The 17636-nt window shown below is 37.0% G+C and overlaps 6 protein-coding genes across 9 annotated transcripts in view; 1 reads left to right on the top strand and 5 right to left on the bottom strand.

Moving 5' to 3' along the window:
* LOC306849709 (uncharacterized protein) overlaps positions 1-17636 on the bottom strand; it is a 919849-nt gene that overhangs the window by 743035 nt on the left and 159178 nt on the right. The gene's annotated exons all lie outside the window — the stretch shown is intronic.
* Positions 101-4568, bottom strand: LOC306849185 (forkhead-associated domain-containing protein 1-like; the record flags this gene model as incomplete). Its single annotated transcript, XM_079384042.1, has 7 exons — positions 101-273; positions 1807-1930; positions 2574-2804; positions 2929-3023; positions 3670-3808; positions 4076-4279; positions 4473-4568. 7 exons carry the CDS (start codon positions 4566-4568, stop codon positions 101-103), a joined length of 1062 nt encoding a protein of 353 aa, XP_079240168.1.
* LOC306849406 (chymotrypsin-like elastase family member 2A) lies at positions 5629-10317 on the bottom strand. Its single transcript, XM_079384388.1, has 7 exons — positions 10180-10317; positions 6820-6917; positions 6600-6722; positions 6380-6516; positions 6155-6294; positions 5889-6041; positions 5629-5780 (listed from the first exon to the last, which is right to left on the bottom strand). The coding sequence occupies exons 1-7, from the start codon at positions 10180-10182 to the stop codon at positions 5763-5765; spliced, it is 672 nt and encodes a 223-aa protein (XP_079240514.1). The 5' UTR covers positions 10183-10317; the 3' UTR covers positions 5629-5762.
* Positions 5629-16344, bottom strand: LOC306849405 (5-aminolevulinate synthase, erythroid-specific, mitochondrial-like). 2 transcript variants are annotated; one of them, XR_013782313.1, is made up of 17 exons: positions 16159-16344; positions 15056-15217; positions 14694-14864; positions 13997-14074; positions 13250-13472; positions 12839-13023; positions 12424-12603; positions 11612-11776; positions 11242-11510; positions 10673-10835; positions 10180-10431; positions 6820-6917; positions 6600-6722; positions 6380-6516; positions 6155-6294; positions 5889-6041; positions 5629-5780 (listed from the first exon to the last, which is right to left on the bottom strand). XR_013782313.1 is itself a non-coding variant. In XM_079384387.1 (11 exons), exons 2-11 carry the CDS (start codon positions 15204-15206, stop codon positions 10265-10267), a joined length of 1752 nt encoding a protein of 583 aa, XP_079240513.1. In that variant the 5' UTR covers positions 15207-15217; positions 16159-16341; the 3' UTR covers positions 9279-10264. The 2 variants fall into 2 exon arrangements, 1 of the variants encoding a protein (XP_079240513.1); XM_079384387.1 differs by lacking the exons at positions 5629-5780; positions 5889-6041; positions 6155-6294; ... (1 more) ...; positions 6600-6722; positions 6820-6917 and having other exon boundaries at positions 9279-10431; positions 16159-16341.
* Positions 7466-9373, top strand: LOC306849891 (chymotrypsin-C-like; the record flags this gene model as incomplete). Its single annotated transcript, XM_079385266.1, has 3 exons — positions 7466-7514; positions 7968-8113; positions 9059-9373. The coding sequence occupies 3 exons, from the start codon at positions 7466-7468 to the stop codon at positions 9227-9229; spliced, it is 366 nt and encodes a 121-aa protein (XP_079241392.1). The 3' UTR covers positions 9230-9373.
* The window catches only part of LOC306849404 (inositol 1,4,5-trisphosphate-gated calcium channel ITPR3-like), a 38886-nt gene continuing 37584 nt past the window's right edge, over positions 16335-17636 (bottom strand). For all 3 annotated transcript variants that reach the window (XM_079384385.1, XM_079384384.1, XM_079384386.1), the window contains one exon: positions 16335-17572. In XM_079384385.1, the coding sequence (XP_079240511.1) occupies positions 17465-17572 (108 nt within the window). In that variant the 3' untranslated portion in view covers positions 16335-17464. The remainder of the gene's footprint in view (positions 17573-17636) is intronic.

Consider the following 17636-nt stretch of genomic DNA (forward strand, 5'->3'; position numbering starts at 1 on the left):
TGATGCTTCTGGGTGTCTTTCAGCTTTTAAAACAACACCAAACAAAATAAATAGTTATCTTTTATTGATAAAACATTTTAAAACAGCATCATTAAAACATCTACAGAGCTCGATGGCTGTAGAAAGAGAGGGATGCTGGAACCTTGTCCATCATGCTTGTGAGCTTGGCATCTTTGTGTCTGACGTCTTGCTTCAGCTTTTCCACCTCAGCTGCTAGTTTAAGAGCTTGTTTCTCTCGAGCAGACACATCTTTCTTCAAACTGGCAACCAACACTAAATAAAAAAATAATAATAATAAAACATGAAATAACTAACTGCTCAGATCTAAAAGGATGGTGCTAGTATGCAATATGCTATTGATAATTCCACTACAACAATATAACAATTCATCTCAGAATTGCACAAATGATCAAAAGTTTGGAGTTTTTTACTATTTTTGAAAGAACTCACCAAGGCTACATTTATTTGATCATAAATACAGTAAAACAGTACTATTGTGAAATGTTATTTCAATTTAAAATGATAAAGCTGAATTTTCAGCAGCCATTGCTCCAGTCTTCAGTGCCACATGATCCTTCAGAAATCAAACAAGCAAGATTTCTGGCTCTCACAGGCCTGTAACTTCTTCTTTAAGAGGCTCCTCTGTCCTCCACTCGTTACCTGTATTAATGGCACCTGTTTGAACTCTTTATCAGTATAAAAGACACCTGTCCACAACCTCAAACAGTCACACTCCAAACTCCACTATGCCAAGACCAAAGAGCTGTCGAAGGACACCAGAAACAAAATTGTAGCCCTGCACCAGGCTGGGATGACTGAATCTGCAATAGGCAAGCAGCTTGGTGTGAAGAAATCAACTGTGGGAGCAATTATTAGAAAATGAAAGACATACAAGACCACTGATAATCTCCCTTAATCTGGGGCTCCACGCAAGATCTCACCCCGTGGGGTCAAAATGATCACAAGAACGGTGAGCAAAAATCCCAGAACCACACGGGGGGACCTAGTGAATGACCAGAAGAGGATTGGGAGAATGTCATATGGTCAGATGAAACCAAAATAGAAATATTTGGTAAAAACTCAACTCGTCGTGTTTGGAGAAGAAAGAATGCTGAGTTGCATCCAAAGAACACCATACCTACTGTGAAGCATGGGGGTGTAAACATCATGCTTTGGGGCTGTTTTTCTGCAAAGGGACCAGGATGACTGATTTGTGTAAAGGAAAGAATGAATGGGGCCATGTATCGTGAGATTTTGAGTGAAAAGCTCCTTCCATCAGCAAGGGCACTGAAGATGAAACGTGGCTGGGTCTTTCAGCATGACAATGATCCCAAACACACCGCCCGGACAACGAAGGAGTGGCTTCGTAAGAAGCATTTCAAGGTCCTGGAGTGGCCTAGCCAGTCTCCAGATCTCAACCCCATAGAAAAACATCACTGCTCTAGAGGAGATCTGCATGGAGGAATGGGCCAAAATACCAGCAACAGTGTGTGAAAACCTTGTGAAGACTTACAGAAAACGTTTGACCTCTATCATTGCCAACAAAGGGTATATAACAAAGTATTGAGATTAACTTTTGTTATTGACCAGATACTTATTTTCCACCATAATTTGCAAATAAATTCTTTAAAAATCAGACAATGTGATTTCCTGGATTCTTTCCCCCCATTCTGTCTCTCATAGTTGAAGTGTACCTATGATGAAAATTACAGGCCTCTCATCTTTTTAAGTGGGAGAACTTGCACAATTGGTGGCTGACTAAATACTTTTTTGCCCAACTGTAGATAGATATTACCATCCTCATACCTGCAGATGAATTCTTTTCATTCCTCAATTTATCTATCTGTTGTAAAAGATTGCTGATCTTCTGATCTCTCTCGGTCACAGCCTGTCCGAGCATCTCTCCAGAATATCTCTGATGTTCCAGCATCTATATCCATTAAAGAGACAAAGCAGTTATGGTATTAATTAGCACGTGAAAGATTTCTGAAGGATTCCCAAAAGAGAAGAAACATCTTCATCAAAATAAATAATGAAACTTTAATCACTATGCTACTTTTCAATCAACTTTTAAAAAATATGTCTCTATACCTTGCATTTTTTTCCCCATTCCACATTCTGCTTGAACACATTCTAAGACTTCAGCCTGTATAGCAGTCTAGATTGTGAGTCCAAGTCCTACCTGAACCATTGCAGTATGTAAATGAAATTTTCTGTTTCTTTTTTGAGATGGAGACAACACGTTGTTTCTTCATCACAGATTTACCATATGTAAATGTATACTGTGCTGCAATATGAACTATGTTGCAAAAAAACTCAAATGGCAAGAAAAAGTGCACTTTATTTGGGTTGTATCATGAAATCAGACCTGCAACTTTTGTATTTGTGTATGACAATGAATCTGCTGCTAGCACGTGGTTGCAGAAGGTCTCTTCATACACCCCTTCAGGATGACCCAGGTAGGACTTGAAGCCACAGTCTTCAGCTCCTGAGGCTGTTGCCTTACCCATCACAGTCATAAAACTGTAAATAATGTAAAATGTAAAGTAACAAAGGAGACTGTAATACCACACCTGCTCCTTTAGCTGTTGTATCTGATCTTTCTTCTCTTTGATGTCATTCTCCAGGCAGTGAAGTCTGTGTGTGACATCTGGATCACCCTGCTTCTTCTGAGACAGCTGGAGCCTGAGAGCTGACACTTCCTCCTTCAGGGCCATAATCGCATCATCCTTCCTTTGGGACTCATCCTCAAAGCACACAGACACACGAACATGTCCATCTCCTAGCTGATGCAACCTCTCCTCCTGAGAAAGAACACAGTTGTCAGTGTATTGTTTAAGCCTTTTAGCTCTACAAGATGGCATAACAACAGCATGAATGGTCCAGCAAAGGGAAACTAAGGTGTTTTTAACGGGATGTTGAACTCACCTCCTCCACTGGCAAGACTTGAATGCTTTGAGAATTGTTAGGTTGAGTCTTATTTCTAAGATAACATGCTCTCCCTGTGTTACCACTCCAGCTTCCTGCAAAAAATAAAAAATTGAAATTCACAAAAATAATCTAAAATAAATTATATTATTATATATTATTCACTTTCCCATCAGTTTGGTACAGTGTTATTTTAGAATAGCAATATATTGTACTATTATAGTTTTTATTAATATTTTGAATGAGCTTTTATTTTTATATTAATTTTTTTTTCATTTAATTTAATGTATTTTTTAATATTAAAGATTTATTTCCGTTTTAGTTTGTATTTATTGTCAATTAATCATCTTAGTGTTTCATCCTAACATTTTTTCAGTTACAAGACAACATTTCTCATTTTTGTTTATACAGTATGTTTTTCATCTAATATTTATATTTTGATTATTTCAGTTTTATTTCTATTAACGAAATTATTTGAAAAGTTTTAGTTAAAGATAGCCCTGGTTTGGGAAGTCTCTAATTAATTTGATTTCTTTATTTAACCAGGTTAAAAACTCGTTGAGATTAAAAATCTCTTTTGCAAGAGTGACCTGGCCAAGAAATAAATCTAATAAACTTTTCAAAACCTGCACTTTTTCATGGCTTATTTTTAACCATTTTCTTTATACTTGGGATAATAAGAAAGGTCGTATTCAATTTTGACTGACAAAAAAAAAATTTGTGTGCTGAAAAAGTCTTTACCAGGTCTGCTAGATTGGGTTTTGCGATCAGGTGCATTTGGCCCCCGTTTAGATCCGGCACTCATGGGGTGAGGTCTGGTGGGAGGATGGGGTGAAACAGAAGGGGTCCGAGCTCGTACCCAGGCCTGGGGAATAGGAGACTGGGCAGCTAGAAGAGGAAACTGTTTGGGAGTGAGACGGAACTTTTTGTATATTTTATATAAAGGTTAGATTGATAATTTTATGTATTATAGAGGATAATTTCATATAAATTTGAATCTGTGTATTGCAGGTCTCATTTATGATAATGAATTACCATATTTTCTGTGTCTTTGAACTTGAACTTAAGTCAATATAAAAATGCTACTGAAAAAAATATCAACGAATAGACACAATATAATTTATCTGTTGAAACACATATATTTTACTGATTTCTCGCTGTCAATGCAGAGCTCATAGGTTGATCCTCCGTAGCCAAAGTGAAGCTGGTCTCCTGGAGAGAGACGCACAGTGGCATTGTGTATCCGGCAGTCATTGACGTAGGTCCCGTGGGCAGAGTTTAAGTCACGGATAACATAGCAGCGGTCTGCTTCACAGTCAATAGTAGCATGACATTCATCCACCCCACTATTCTGAGCAGGAGATGAGAAACACAATGAATGTGTGAAACGCTTGTGTGAATGTCTTCTCCATGTCTAGTAGGAGTCCATATGTCGTCATAGGCTACTCAATATAAGATCATCTCATCATGATGAATAACTAAAAGTTGAATCAATAACGGAGTACATATGTGTGGACACATTGGGAAGGAATAAGGCTTAATACCTGTAGACAGAGGTCAGAGTCTTTGTGTCTTCCTATAGTGGTGCTTTTAGGCTGGAGTTTAAATACCCAGTTTAAAGTTTTGAGGTAACCCCTCATTTCAACCTGCTGACGAAATACAAATTGTAATCTGGTAAATAATATTATATATATATATATATATATATATATATATATATATAGCGCTGAATGTAGACTGACACTTTCTGTTAAACTGGCATCATGTCTCCATATTCGTGTCTTTTTTATAACCTTACTTGCAAGAAATATAATAGGTACCAGCATATTTATAGATTGCGATGAATTTCTTTACAACTCACCAGTATGAGTTTTCATCTGTCTGAACTGTGTACAACCGGGCTGCTCATAGGCATGTTTCTTGCTGTCCGAATATGTTGTGTACAAGTGTCATGGTAACGTCAAGGAACTTGCACCGCCTGTTGCACTGTTCACTGTCTGGGTGAACAGACGTCAATCTTCCGCCGTGGAAACCTGGCTCGCTGCACGTCTTCAACATAAATGAAAGAATTAAAGTTCTTTATTTAAAATATGCAGTTTCAGCACTTATTATTTGATCTCGTTCTATTAAAAAAATATCTTTATAGACTTTTTTCGAGAGGAATTTCTGTCAGTAATTATCTGTCGCCCGAAAGTCAGTGTGGCTATTTTGGTGGTGCGAGGTAACACCTTTACGAAAATTAACAATGTTTTTACTACAAATAAAACCAAAAATCCATGCTTAGGCTGCTAAAGTTAAACTGTGGTAACCACAAATTAAGGTTTTGCTACACTAGTTTAACCATGGCATTTGTGGTAAAACGGTAAACAAATGTAATCAATACGCCAAAAAACATGGTTATTACACTTTTATTGTTGTAAAAGCGTGGTTAATGTTTGTAAGGGTAGTTTTAAACACAATATGTTTGACGTGTAAATGTATAATGAAAGTTACTTCAGACATTTAATAAAACTGTTTTAAACGTTCAGACTCTCCCAAGCCAACAGTTTGTATACAAATTTTACTAACTAGTTACTGGACTACACTAGGCTACAAACCCAGCACATTTAGCTCCTAGCATAAAAGAACTATCTAAAATAGATATAACTGGGAAAATATCTAAGCAAATAATACAAATACAAACACAGCCATAACAAAAAGTGGAAAAATAATGCTTTTTAATGTTTTTTATTTTAGGTCAAGAGCAGACAAAAATAGTTGAATAAATTTGTTTGATTCCACATTTATTTAGTTGTTGTTGTTGTTGATTTTGAGGTAACCACACCTTTCACACTTTAATAAGAGGTCATCACCTGAAAAAGAAGAGGCTTGTTTAAATATCTGAAATTTATGTCAACAGGATATGTGAAAAGATGGCATGTGTTCAGAAAAATACCAACAGGTTTATAAAGTATACTCACATTGTTGATCCAGGAGATGTAGCCAGACACACGGGTGAAGACAGAGGGCTTCTTGGGGTAGTTGCAGCCCAAGCTGGAGCCAAAACTCACAATACCGTGAACATCCCAGGTGCCGTCACTTCTCTGGCAGTTCAAAGGGCCACCAGAATCACCCTGTACAAGTGAGGTAACATCATTAGTGTACATTTTCACACATACTGGTTGTTATTAATAATGGAATATCAAAATATAAACACTTATAAGTAAAAAGTGTGCATCAAACCCACATTGCAGCTGGACACGACTCCACCAGCACACACCATGAGGTTGGTCACAAGGTTGCCCCACCAGTCAGACCTAGTGCAGGTATTGTAGTCCACAACAGGGAGCAGAGCCTGCTGCAGGATATCAGCAATGGGGCCATTGGCTGAGGAGAGAGAAAGACAAAAGGGACCACTTTAAGAAAAAACATTTTTTTGAAAATAGGTAAATAGCAGTGGAATGGTATCTACTCCAGAGGCGTCCCCAGCCAGTGACGTAACAGGGGAAGTTGTGAGGCAGAATGTTGCCAGAAGTAGGCAGGCAAGCAGGTGAAATCTTGTCACTGAAAATCACTGGACTCGACAACTTGATCAGGGCAATGTCATTGCTGGAAAACACACAAATAAATCAAAAACACGCTCTCAGATTAGACTTCTTGTTCCCCTACATTAAAATGAGATGAGAACCAACCGAATATTGTAGGAATCCCAGTTCTCATGCACTATAATCCTGGAAGGAGAGATGGCGAGAGAGCCAGATTCACTGCCAAGTGCCAGGTTGTGCTTGCCCAAGTAGACTCTGTAAGTGCGGCTGCTGCTTGGCAGAAGTTTAAGACATAGTTTTAGTCCATCTCGTAATGTAGATCAACTCATGGAAAAATTCATTGCATTCTTTTGATTTTTGACCTTACCCAATGCAGTGAGCAGCAGTCAAAACCCACTGCTTATCGATCAGGGTGCCACCATAAGTGTGGTAAAAGCTGGAGCCGCTCTGGTACTGGAGAGACACCTGAAATTGAGAAGGTAAAGAGTGTTGAACTGAAGTTCCTTTCAGTGAATTTAGTAATACAGTAGAAATTATTTCAGAATTATCATTACATATTTGTCTTGTGTTCGCAAGACAAAATGTTGTAGAAATAGTTTTCACCCAGAAATTGCTAGTAAATTTAGTTACGCAAAATAGTAACACATTTAATTAATTAAAAGTAATTTCTTGTAAAATATTCTACAGTAAACTTCAAAAAAATTATTATTTTTTCCAGTGCAATATTCACAATACATGCCATGGCCAGCTGGTTGGTCTAACATCAGTTCCACCCACCACCCTTGAGGCGACAGGTTTATAGGTGGGCTGCCCACAACCGTAGGCTGTTTCAAGACAACACACATGCACACACAATGATAAATGATATGTCTGCTCAGGTTCCTTAGCTGTAATGCATATCTATGTGAAATGTGAAAGATATTCCTGCTCATTCCACAGCTTAGGAGTCAAAGTATAAGAAAATGTCTCGTTTTAGAGTTTGAAGTAAACAAATGTTCATCTTACCGCCAGCAATGAACAGAGCCAAGATCACAAATTCCATTATGCCTGATTGCAGTGGTTGTGAATAATATATTGTGAAGCCTTAGATATGAACATACAAAAAATCTTGAAAAATCAATGAGATCATTATAACAGTAATAATTATATAGAATTATATATTATTATTATTATTAAAATACAAATAAATATCAGTTGTGCATTGTCTATATATCTCCCAATAATGTGTCTTAGTGAAGATATTTAGATACGTAATTTTTATTGTTTTATTTCTTGGCAAAATATATAGCCCAATGCAATGCAATACAAAGATGATTGAGAGATGTACAAATAAACATTCCTCAAAAGCCTAATGTGTCATATACAATATTTGATACATTTTTCTAAAAAATGATGTATGGATAATCAAGTAAATCTAAGTTGCTTCAGACCAGTATATATATATCTCGATTATTAACAATAAAAATGTTATTCTTATGTACTTGACAAAAATCAGCAAAGATCATTAATAACTAGCCAATGGACCCCTTGCTGATAACCTGCAGCAGGTTCTCCTGCCTGTGGTGGATTACGCCACCTGCTCTAGGTCTGACTGGTGGGGTTCTCAGGTCACACAAAACATGTTCTGCGCTGGTGGAGATGGTGTTGTTGCTGGATGTAACGCAAGGAGTTTTTGATAGACTATTTATTCATCAATCATTATTTGTAATCTCTGATTACAATTAACATTAATTGGTGTAGCAATTTAAATGTAGCAATAAGGGGCCATTCACACAGAACACTGTTTTCTATTCTACTACGCAACTTTTCCCATTGTTTTTCTATGGAAAAGAATGTGTCTCGAGACCTTAAGATTTTACCCGCAAACCACTGTCCATTTCGCGTTTTTAAAAGCAAAATTGCATTCTGTGTGAATGGCCCTGGAGTCTGTAATGGCCCTGTAAATTTAAAACACGAGAAATCATGCACTTGCCGACTTTGTAGGCTACATGACTACAGAGAAAAATGGAAATCAACTGAATGCAACCAACTCACACAACAAGCCTTTTAAAATCGTTTTGACATCGGTTTTCATTAAAAAAAAAAGAAAAAATTGTATGATTTTTATATCATTCGAATGGATGGAATCATAGTCTGGAGCTAAAAAAAGAAAAAAGAAAAAAAGGGGGTTTGTGTACAAACTCAAATCTGCAGACTGGCTCTGCCTTTTGGCAACTAGTGTTGACTGGTCCAGACTTTAAATCTTGGCAAAATTTGCCAATAGCCCCTCACAGCAGAACAAAGATCCAGGGGGCGGGGTTGGATCCACATCTAGGGGGTGGAGATGGTAGGTTTAGGGGTGGAGATGGGTAGGTTTAGTTAAATGTAAGGTGGGAGGAGTTGGATCTAGATCCAACCACGCCCCCTGGATCTTGTGTTCTGCAGTGAGGACCATCTCAAATTTGCGCAGTGTGTTGCAGCCTTTAGGTAGACTAAATTTAGATGTCATATTAAAATAAATAATGTGAATAAAACATCATGAAATTTTTACAATATTTAAATGATATTTAAGTCAAAAACTATAACTGAAACAACAACTATTAACACTGCCCCATCACACAACACAGGGTGACTCTGGTGGCCCCCTGAACTGTGCTGGTAGCGACGGTGCTTGGGAAGTCCACGGTATTGTGAGCTTTGGTTCAGGACTGAGCTGCAATTATAACAAGAAGCCCACTGCTTTTACTCGTGTGAGCGCCTACATTGACTGGATCAGCAAGGTAAGTGTATTACATTAGCAGACATGTTATAATAACATGCAAATTAAGCTTCATGACAGTGTTTGTTATGGAAACTTCTTTAATGCTAGTGATTTTTCCGTTAATCTCTTACAGAACATGGCCAGCTACTAATGAGCAAGCAGAAAATGTGTTTTGTATCATTGATGCCTTGAACAATAAAAATATTAAAATGGCACATAAAGTTGTGTATGCATTTGCTCATTACTATAATAACTGAATACTATAAACACCTGGTTTAAAGGCACTTATGACCTATATGATTTAGTAACTTTAATAGCCTACAAAGTTGTTGTTAGTGGTATTCAAAATGATAAGATCTCATAAATCAGCAAGTGACACTTCCATTACAGTCCGGCAGGTGGCAGTGTGATGTTTTAATTGAAAGGGGCCCGTCCAAGACAATTTTATGAGCAGACACATTTGACTATAGTTTTGTTGGTGTTTCGTATTAAAAAAAAAAATCCCTAAGTTAAAATATATCAGATTCAGAGTGCAAATATAACTTTTGCTTTTTGTTGGTATTTTTAACCAAGTGGTTATAATGAGTTAGCAGAGGCATTTTGTTGTAACTGACCATATTTATTTCATTTTTACATTCATCAATTTGAGTGTAAATGGTCCAAAATAGGAAGACGGCATGTGGCATAGTTTCAGTGTAAGCTGTTATTAAAAATACTCTTGCATGCATACATATACATACAATAATAGAAAACTACCAAAATGTGCAGGTTTGTCGTCATGCAGAGGGGACACATAATTAGTGTATAATATTGCCAAAGTCTCATTAACTAATTTTAGTGGTACATTTATACGAATATGTGAAAACAAATTCTCTTTTTATCATTAAGAGCCACAGCAAACAATACAGAAACACTATTTTATCACATATTGCCACAAACAGTGCTTTAAATTAAGGACATTTTGAGCACCCTCTACATTTATCTTACCATAAAAATATTCTGGATTGGAAGTGGATTTAGAGTCAATCTAATCTGATAAAACAGATTTTCATCTTGGTCTGCTGATACTGACTCACTGTGCAGCCACAGTGATGTATCTCGGCTCCATGTTTCCAAAGTAGGTCTTCTCCCACTCGCTCATGAGGTCAAAATAAAGAGGCCGATCACAGAAGGTGCAGGAGGCCATAGCTGGTCCATTCAGCGGAAGTCCAACCTCCTGCCAGACTTCCAACAGTTTCTCTGTCCAACATAAAATGTTAAAAATTCAGACTCGAATCATTACCAGTTTTAAAATGTAACCAATTACATTTTCTCAAATCTGGATATTCATTTTCTCAAATCTCTATGACAATGGCAGATGTCAGAGAGTTGCAGAAAATGAAAATGCTGTACTGTTTAGTGGCACTAGCTGTACAGAAATTAAACTATTCACCTTTAAAGTGAAAAGAAAGAGAGTTTACCTAATTGCATGACCACTCACCTACAAAGTAGTTCATCATAATGGGATTGTGGAAAGGAGAAGGAGCCAACCGCAACAGCTCTTCTCCACGAGGCACTGTTGGGTAATTTATGGCCTGCACATAGATGTTGTGTTTCTCCAACAAGATATCACACACCTGAGAGTTTATTGCTGCATTCCCAACCTGTAACACCAGATTTAAGGTGTAAACATTTATACCTGTGCAGACAAATTTAATCCAAAATATAATATGTATCTTCATATTTAATAACTTGAGTGAACTGTTCACCCCAAAATGAAAATCATCATAATTTATTCACCCTTATGGTCGCTAGAATCCCATAAGGCTTTGGTTAATCTTAGAAACACAGATTAAGATATTTTTAATGAAGCTGTGAGGTTTCTGTCCCTACATTGAAAGTCCTGGTAACCAAAACTTAGAAGATCCAAAAAGGTCATAAAGGCATTCTAAAACAATTCCATATGGATCGTGCGGTTTGGAATGACATGAGGGTGAGTAAATGATGACAGAATTTTCATTTTTGGGTGAATTATCCGTTTAAGGATGTAATGTTTTTGCAAACACTGACCCGAATGGGAATGATGTGGCTAGGGCAGTTGACCACAGGCAGCCCAGCATCCAGCAGCAGCTGTCTCATGTGTTTGACATTTCTCTGATGGGCTCTGCGCAAAGCTTGGCCTTCTGGGCTCTTCAGCACACGCACCGATTCCAGAGCCCCCGCCAGCACCATGGGAGGCAAGGAGGTAGTGAAGATGAATCCGGCGGCGTAGGAGCGCACAGTGTCCACCAGGGCGGCAGTGCTAGCTATGTAACCACCCACACAGCCAAATGCCTTACCTACCGATATTTCCAACAATATCAGCAAACTTGAGAAGCAAGAACACAGGGGAAATTACAGGATAGAATCATGCACTTGATATTGACTATATCTGTCTTACCCAGAGTTCCAGAGACAATATCGATCTTGTGCATGACGTTGTCTCTCTCTCCTACACCTGCTCCGTGAGCCCCATACAGTCCAACAGCATGGACCTCATCCACAAAAGTCAAAGCTCCATATTTATGTGCTACATCACATAGCTCTTCTAGAGGGCAAATTGCACCTGAGAAACAAGTTATTTTTCAGTAAAGATGAGGTGTAGAAATGCACTATTATCAATGACAATGATTAATTTATTCCACAAGCCAAAGTGTCTGATAAAAGGGTGGTTGCGAAGATAAAGCAAGTAGTATTTGGCTGGATGCGTAATTTAAAAAAAAAAAATGAACAACCAATAAGGTGACTCGCTCCACATAAAAAACAACAGCATATATTTGGCTATTGATATGACTGAGTCTTAATTTCATGTGTATGATGCTTTTTGATTAATAATTTTTTGCATTGTTTAATAAGGAGAAAGTAAGTGCACTTGCTTTCCCTTAATGTGTTTTTAGTGCAATCAGAAATGTTTTTTCACTAATCAATATTAGACAAGTTGCCTACCTTTTATTATATATATATATATATATATATATATATATATATATATATATATATATATATATAGGTGCTTCATTTTACATGTATGCATTTGACAGATGGTTTTATTTAAAGTGACTAAAATTGCATTAAAGGTTTTGCACAATATCAGTTCATTTATTCCCTAGGAATCAAACCCATGACCATGCCGTTGCTAGCGCCAAGCCCTATTTTACAATACTAAGAAAGAATCTCTTTTGAGTCAGTTATGTGGTAGCTCCTCCTTCTTACCATCCATTGAATGAACGGTCTCAAAAGCCACGATTTTTGGTGTGAGTGGATCTGAGCGGCTGAGCAGTTCCTCCAGATGACTGGTATCATTGTGTCGGAAAATGAAGCGTTTGGCCCCACTGTTCCTGATGCCCTGGATCATGGAGGCATGATTACCCATGTCTGAGTAGATCTCACAGCCTTTGCAGAGAGAAGATGTTTTAGTGGAATTTCAGAAAATACATTACCGTTCAGTTTTGAGTCAGGGAGTTTTTTTTTATTTTTTTTTTATACATTTAAGCAAGGATGCATTAAATTGGTCAAAAGTGACAATAAAGACATTTCTAATGTTACAAAACATTTCAGATAACTGCTGTTTTTTTTTATTTAATAGCAGTATAGTTAATACATTTCATAAACGTGTTTTGTTGGATACCTGGGAGCATTTTAGCCAAAGTAAAGAGAGTGGAATCATTGGCTACAAAGCAGGAAGAAAAGACCAGTGCTCCATCTTTCTGGTGTAGACGGGCCAGTTCACTCTCCAGGGCCACATGATAGTTACTCGTCCCAGAGATATTTCGAGTGCCACCTGCTCCTGCACCATGCTTCTGCAAAGCCTCTCTAAGAAATGTTAAAAGGTTGTGATTACTCAGTTTGTTTTAGCAGCTATGTATATCCAAAGTCAAACAATAAGAAACTTAAAAGCATACTGTTTTATGAAATACACATACAGTATTTAATAAGACTTATAAGTTAGTGTATTTTGCAGCACCTTCATTTGTTCTTCTCTATGTATAATAACATATGATGGCAAACATTTATTTCATTGTCTGTTTTATGTACTGACCCTATGGCATTGACAATGCGGGGATGTCGACTCATGCCAAGGTAATCATTACTGCACCATACAGACACCTGGGAGCCCAAGCTTCCAGGGATGGAATAGTCCTCAGCAAAAGGGAAAACCTCTGCAAAACGGTTCACCGTCTTAAAGATACGGTAGGTATGGTCATTCTTCTTTTCCACAATCTTCTGAGTGAAGAAGTCATCGTAGTTGAAACTGGGTCTGGCTGAATTATTTAAAAAACAGATGGGCAATCATCAGTCAATAAGTGAGGAAGAAAGAAGACCGGCACTACTTAAGTGCTGCAGATACAGTGAACAGTATAATATATTAACAAATCCAAACAGTCTTGGATCAATTCGATAATAACCTACCTTTTACTCAACATCCATTATTCCTCATTATGTCATAATATTATTCCATTAGTTCACACAGATATTTTCAAATAATAATAAGTAAATAATAATAAGTAAAAAACAGATGTTCAATATGCATACTGCGCACAGTGTACATAATACCCAAAGGTGCAAAAGCTACAATTCTTTGTACCTTATTTACCCCTAAATGGTACTATAGAAAATATGTAAATGTAATATTAGTACACTAAAAGGTACATATTAGTACTTTAAAAGTACATATTAGTGCCTAAACCTTTTGAAATGGTACTGCCCCAGCGACAGTTTGGTATTTGGTATTTTCTGAGAGGTTTATACTACTGTAAATCTTAAAGAAAAATGCAATCAAACTCACTAAAGTTGTCTTCAAGAAGGTGTGTAGGACCAGTTGACTGATAACTTTGCAAGCCACTGAAAAGCGAACTCATCAAGCCTGGAAAAAAGGGCATCAATATGTGCAAAAATTCATCAAACAAACACAAAATTCAAGATTTTCGCTTTGTTTCAGTGTGAAATAAAAAAACAGAGCGAAAATCAAAAGTGTTTTGTATTTAATGCCATTGTTTAAGTCATATATTTTCTTTAAATTACAGGCTACGCACATTAACTGTCAAACCGTGATAGCTATAAAACCCAAAAACTACAATTATCCAATTAGATGTTATTTTCTAGTACACATGAGTCTTTGTAAAATTTCATCTGTAATGTGATTGTCTAAAAACTGGCTTTTGTTACATCAGCAGTCTGAGTCATCTGCTTACTATTCACAGCTGAGGAGTCTCTCAAATTGGATTTAAATGGTGCAAATTGCAGAGAGGAGAATGTGCTCCAAGCTGGGTGTTATTATGTAAAATGCATCCAACCCCTGCATGATACAGCTCAGACAAAAGAGACTCTTCAGCAGTAAACTAATTATACTGTGGTGGTAAAAAAAAATAGACAGCTGCTGCAACACATCAGCCAGTCAGCCAGATGATATATGCTTCTGAAGCAATATAAACATTACAGTTCCACAGTACATGAATCTATCACACTGAGAGGGATTGTTTTACCAGAAGTGTCTTGATTCTCAAGATTGGGCTGGACATCCTCCTGCACTTGTGGACTGGCTTTAACTAGTCCAATCTTAGAGGAAACAAAGGGACAGCTCTGGGACATGGAGATCGCCACCTGAGTGGCTGTGGTCGCCAACTGCCGCTTTGGCTCCTTATGAGGGAGGAGGCCTGAACACAATACACACATGAATATAAAAAATAGATGAAGATAATCTGAGGTACTGAATGTTGACTTACAATATTTGGTGTCAATGAGATTTTAGTTAAAAAATTTTTTATTTTTTTTTGTATTGTCCCTGGTATAGAAAACCTTAAAGTAATATAGGCTAGTATGGAAAATACAAAAATAACAACATTACCTGTTTCCTCAGAGGACTGGGTGGCTTTTACAGAGATCTGGCGGACAATGATCGGACATCGGTTAGCCAATCCAAAGTACGCTACCACATTCCTTAGAGAAGGGCCTGGAGTGGACTTCAAGAAGGGGCAGTGATGCAGAAAAGCAGACATGATTTTAACAGCTGTAAACAATGGAAAAGATGGTCAGTGGGGCAAAAATTAGGCTATATGTGAAAAAATAGCCTAGGCTACTTTTCCATAATTTAACAACATTGTCAAGTATAGATTTCTGAGAAAGATGCCCAACTAAATTAATAATTAGGTTACATAATATCAATAATGAAGTCCTTAAAGAGCCTCTAAAGTGACCCTAATCTAAATTTTGCGCAGTGGGTTTCAGGGCGCGGGGCACCCGGGTGCGGCCGATACCGCGCTTTATCTGGAACCCGCAGACTCACGCTTTCCTCAGCACCCCGCTCTCAAAGTTAAAACACTGATAAAGGCTAGATTATACTTACCGAAAAGTATCAACCTTATAAAACGTATAAAGATAAAAAGAAGCCTATTATTTATGGCCAACAAAAACGTTGCGTAGTGAATTTTCGAAAGAGTAAACTAAGTAATTCCACTTGCTTCAGTAGCCTAAAGATGACATTGTTGTTAATATAACAGCAATAATAACAAACACAAACTATTATAGGCCTGTATTGTAACTATATATTAGCTTATATAATATTTTATTATATATTAGAATATATAATAAATACACAAAAACACCTATATATCTTTCAGAGGTCTAACGTTAATTGTGGTACCAAGATGTGGTTTTCCTATTCAAGTGGTTTGAGGTTCATTAAACTTCACTGATCAGCATCAAAAAAAGAAAACACTTCTATATTTCTATAAAACAAAAGAAAGAAGTTTGACAAATGACTTTAGCCTTGATTCGGAGACTGATCTTCTGTCTGTTGGAAAAAAAGTAGCTAATTTACATAACTACAATTTCCATTTCCAGAGTGACGGTTTACCTGTATTAGCTGTCAGCCTATTCGCTGTAAATTTATTTCACACACATTGTTCAAATGTAAATATTGTGTTAATATTATGAAAAACATTAGCCTACCTGTTGACCTGCACTGAGGACGAACTTCTGAACGGCACCCGACGCTCAAACAGAGAAGGAATTGATGCGGTCAGTCACTCCGCTCACACCCTAATACTGTCAAGCGTACGTGACAGAGGGACGTAATCTAACACAACACAAATCAATGGACATCCACGCGACTGTTTACTTTGTTTCATTTGGAAGATATTTTTATTTTATTTTGAAAAGAATAAAAAGTCATTGCAATGTTTCAAATATTCAAATTTCTATTGATTTTGTAACATTTTATTATAGTAGCCTAATATCGTAGTAATGTGACTCATTCGTTTCTCTTACGGTCTTTCAATGTTTAATAATACAAGACGTAAAATAACCAAATGTTTTATTTTGAATTTTCTGTGTAAAGTTGGCGAGGCACTTCGTATCAACATATTAACAATAATAGCAATAAACTGATGATTATTTGATGTCAATAGTATTGATGAATTACACACTGTCTGTTATTAACGAAGCCAAAATACAAGTATGTTGCAGCATTCTTTTTGTGGCCATAAAAATGCAACTGACTTGCAACTTGATCCTGGTCGCACAATAAATAATTAAATAGACACAAACATAGATCTACATGTCTATTAAAACCACAATCGGCATGTCCTCACTTAAGACTATTTTTATGATAAGATAAATAAGGAACATGTTAGTTTCCTGAGCAAAAGTTGTTCTTTTGAGTAATTTTTAGGCACTTTGACTTTTAAATTCAAGCTGTTTGAACTTTAAACACACTTCTATGCTATTTATACTCCCCTGATTCAACTATAGTGACATGTTAGCCTCTCGTAGTTCATCATAAGACTGGTCATGATATTCCCCTTCATGCTTCCCAAATCATCGTGCTTCATGACTATCCCTATAAATACAGCATATACAATCTCATCAGTGCACATTAAAACAAACCATCTGACTGTATTAACCTACAATTACTCATTATCTATCTAAAACACATCCGCTTTACTTACAGTAATGCTACATTTATCCATGCATCCAACAAGAGTTTTGAAAAGAAGCTTTCAAATATCTTAATCAAAAACGGCTTAAAAAAAAAAATAAGCATACTTTAAATATATAACTTTTGTGCATACTAAAACCATCCAGGTAATCAAAGGCCCCTCAAAGAATGACTATTTAGTCAGTAGTGCTTTTGTGGGAGTGTAGATCCAATCCGTCTATCCGTTGAACGCAAATTTTCCACAATGGGAAGTACACCAGCATTATTGCTTCTATAAAGTCAATGCAAGGTTAGCTGGAGAAATTAGGTCTTGATGACCTATGGATTTCCTCCAGCAGCACTAGGAGGTATAGGCATCCCAGGGTTTGAGCCAGACTGAACATCCACAAAACCCATCCTCTGCCTTCTCTTCCTCTGCTCGGTCATCTAAATAAACAAATACACAACCGTTATTTTAGAATCTAAAATCTGAGAGATGAATTCATTTTAA

Source organism: Barbus barbus, assembly GCF_936440315.1.
Source record: "Barbus barbus genome assembly, chromosome: 29".
NCBI classification, from domain to species: Eukaryota; Metazoa; Chordata; class Actinopteri; order Cypriniformes; family Cyprinidae; genus Barbus; species Barbus barbus.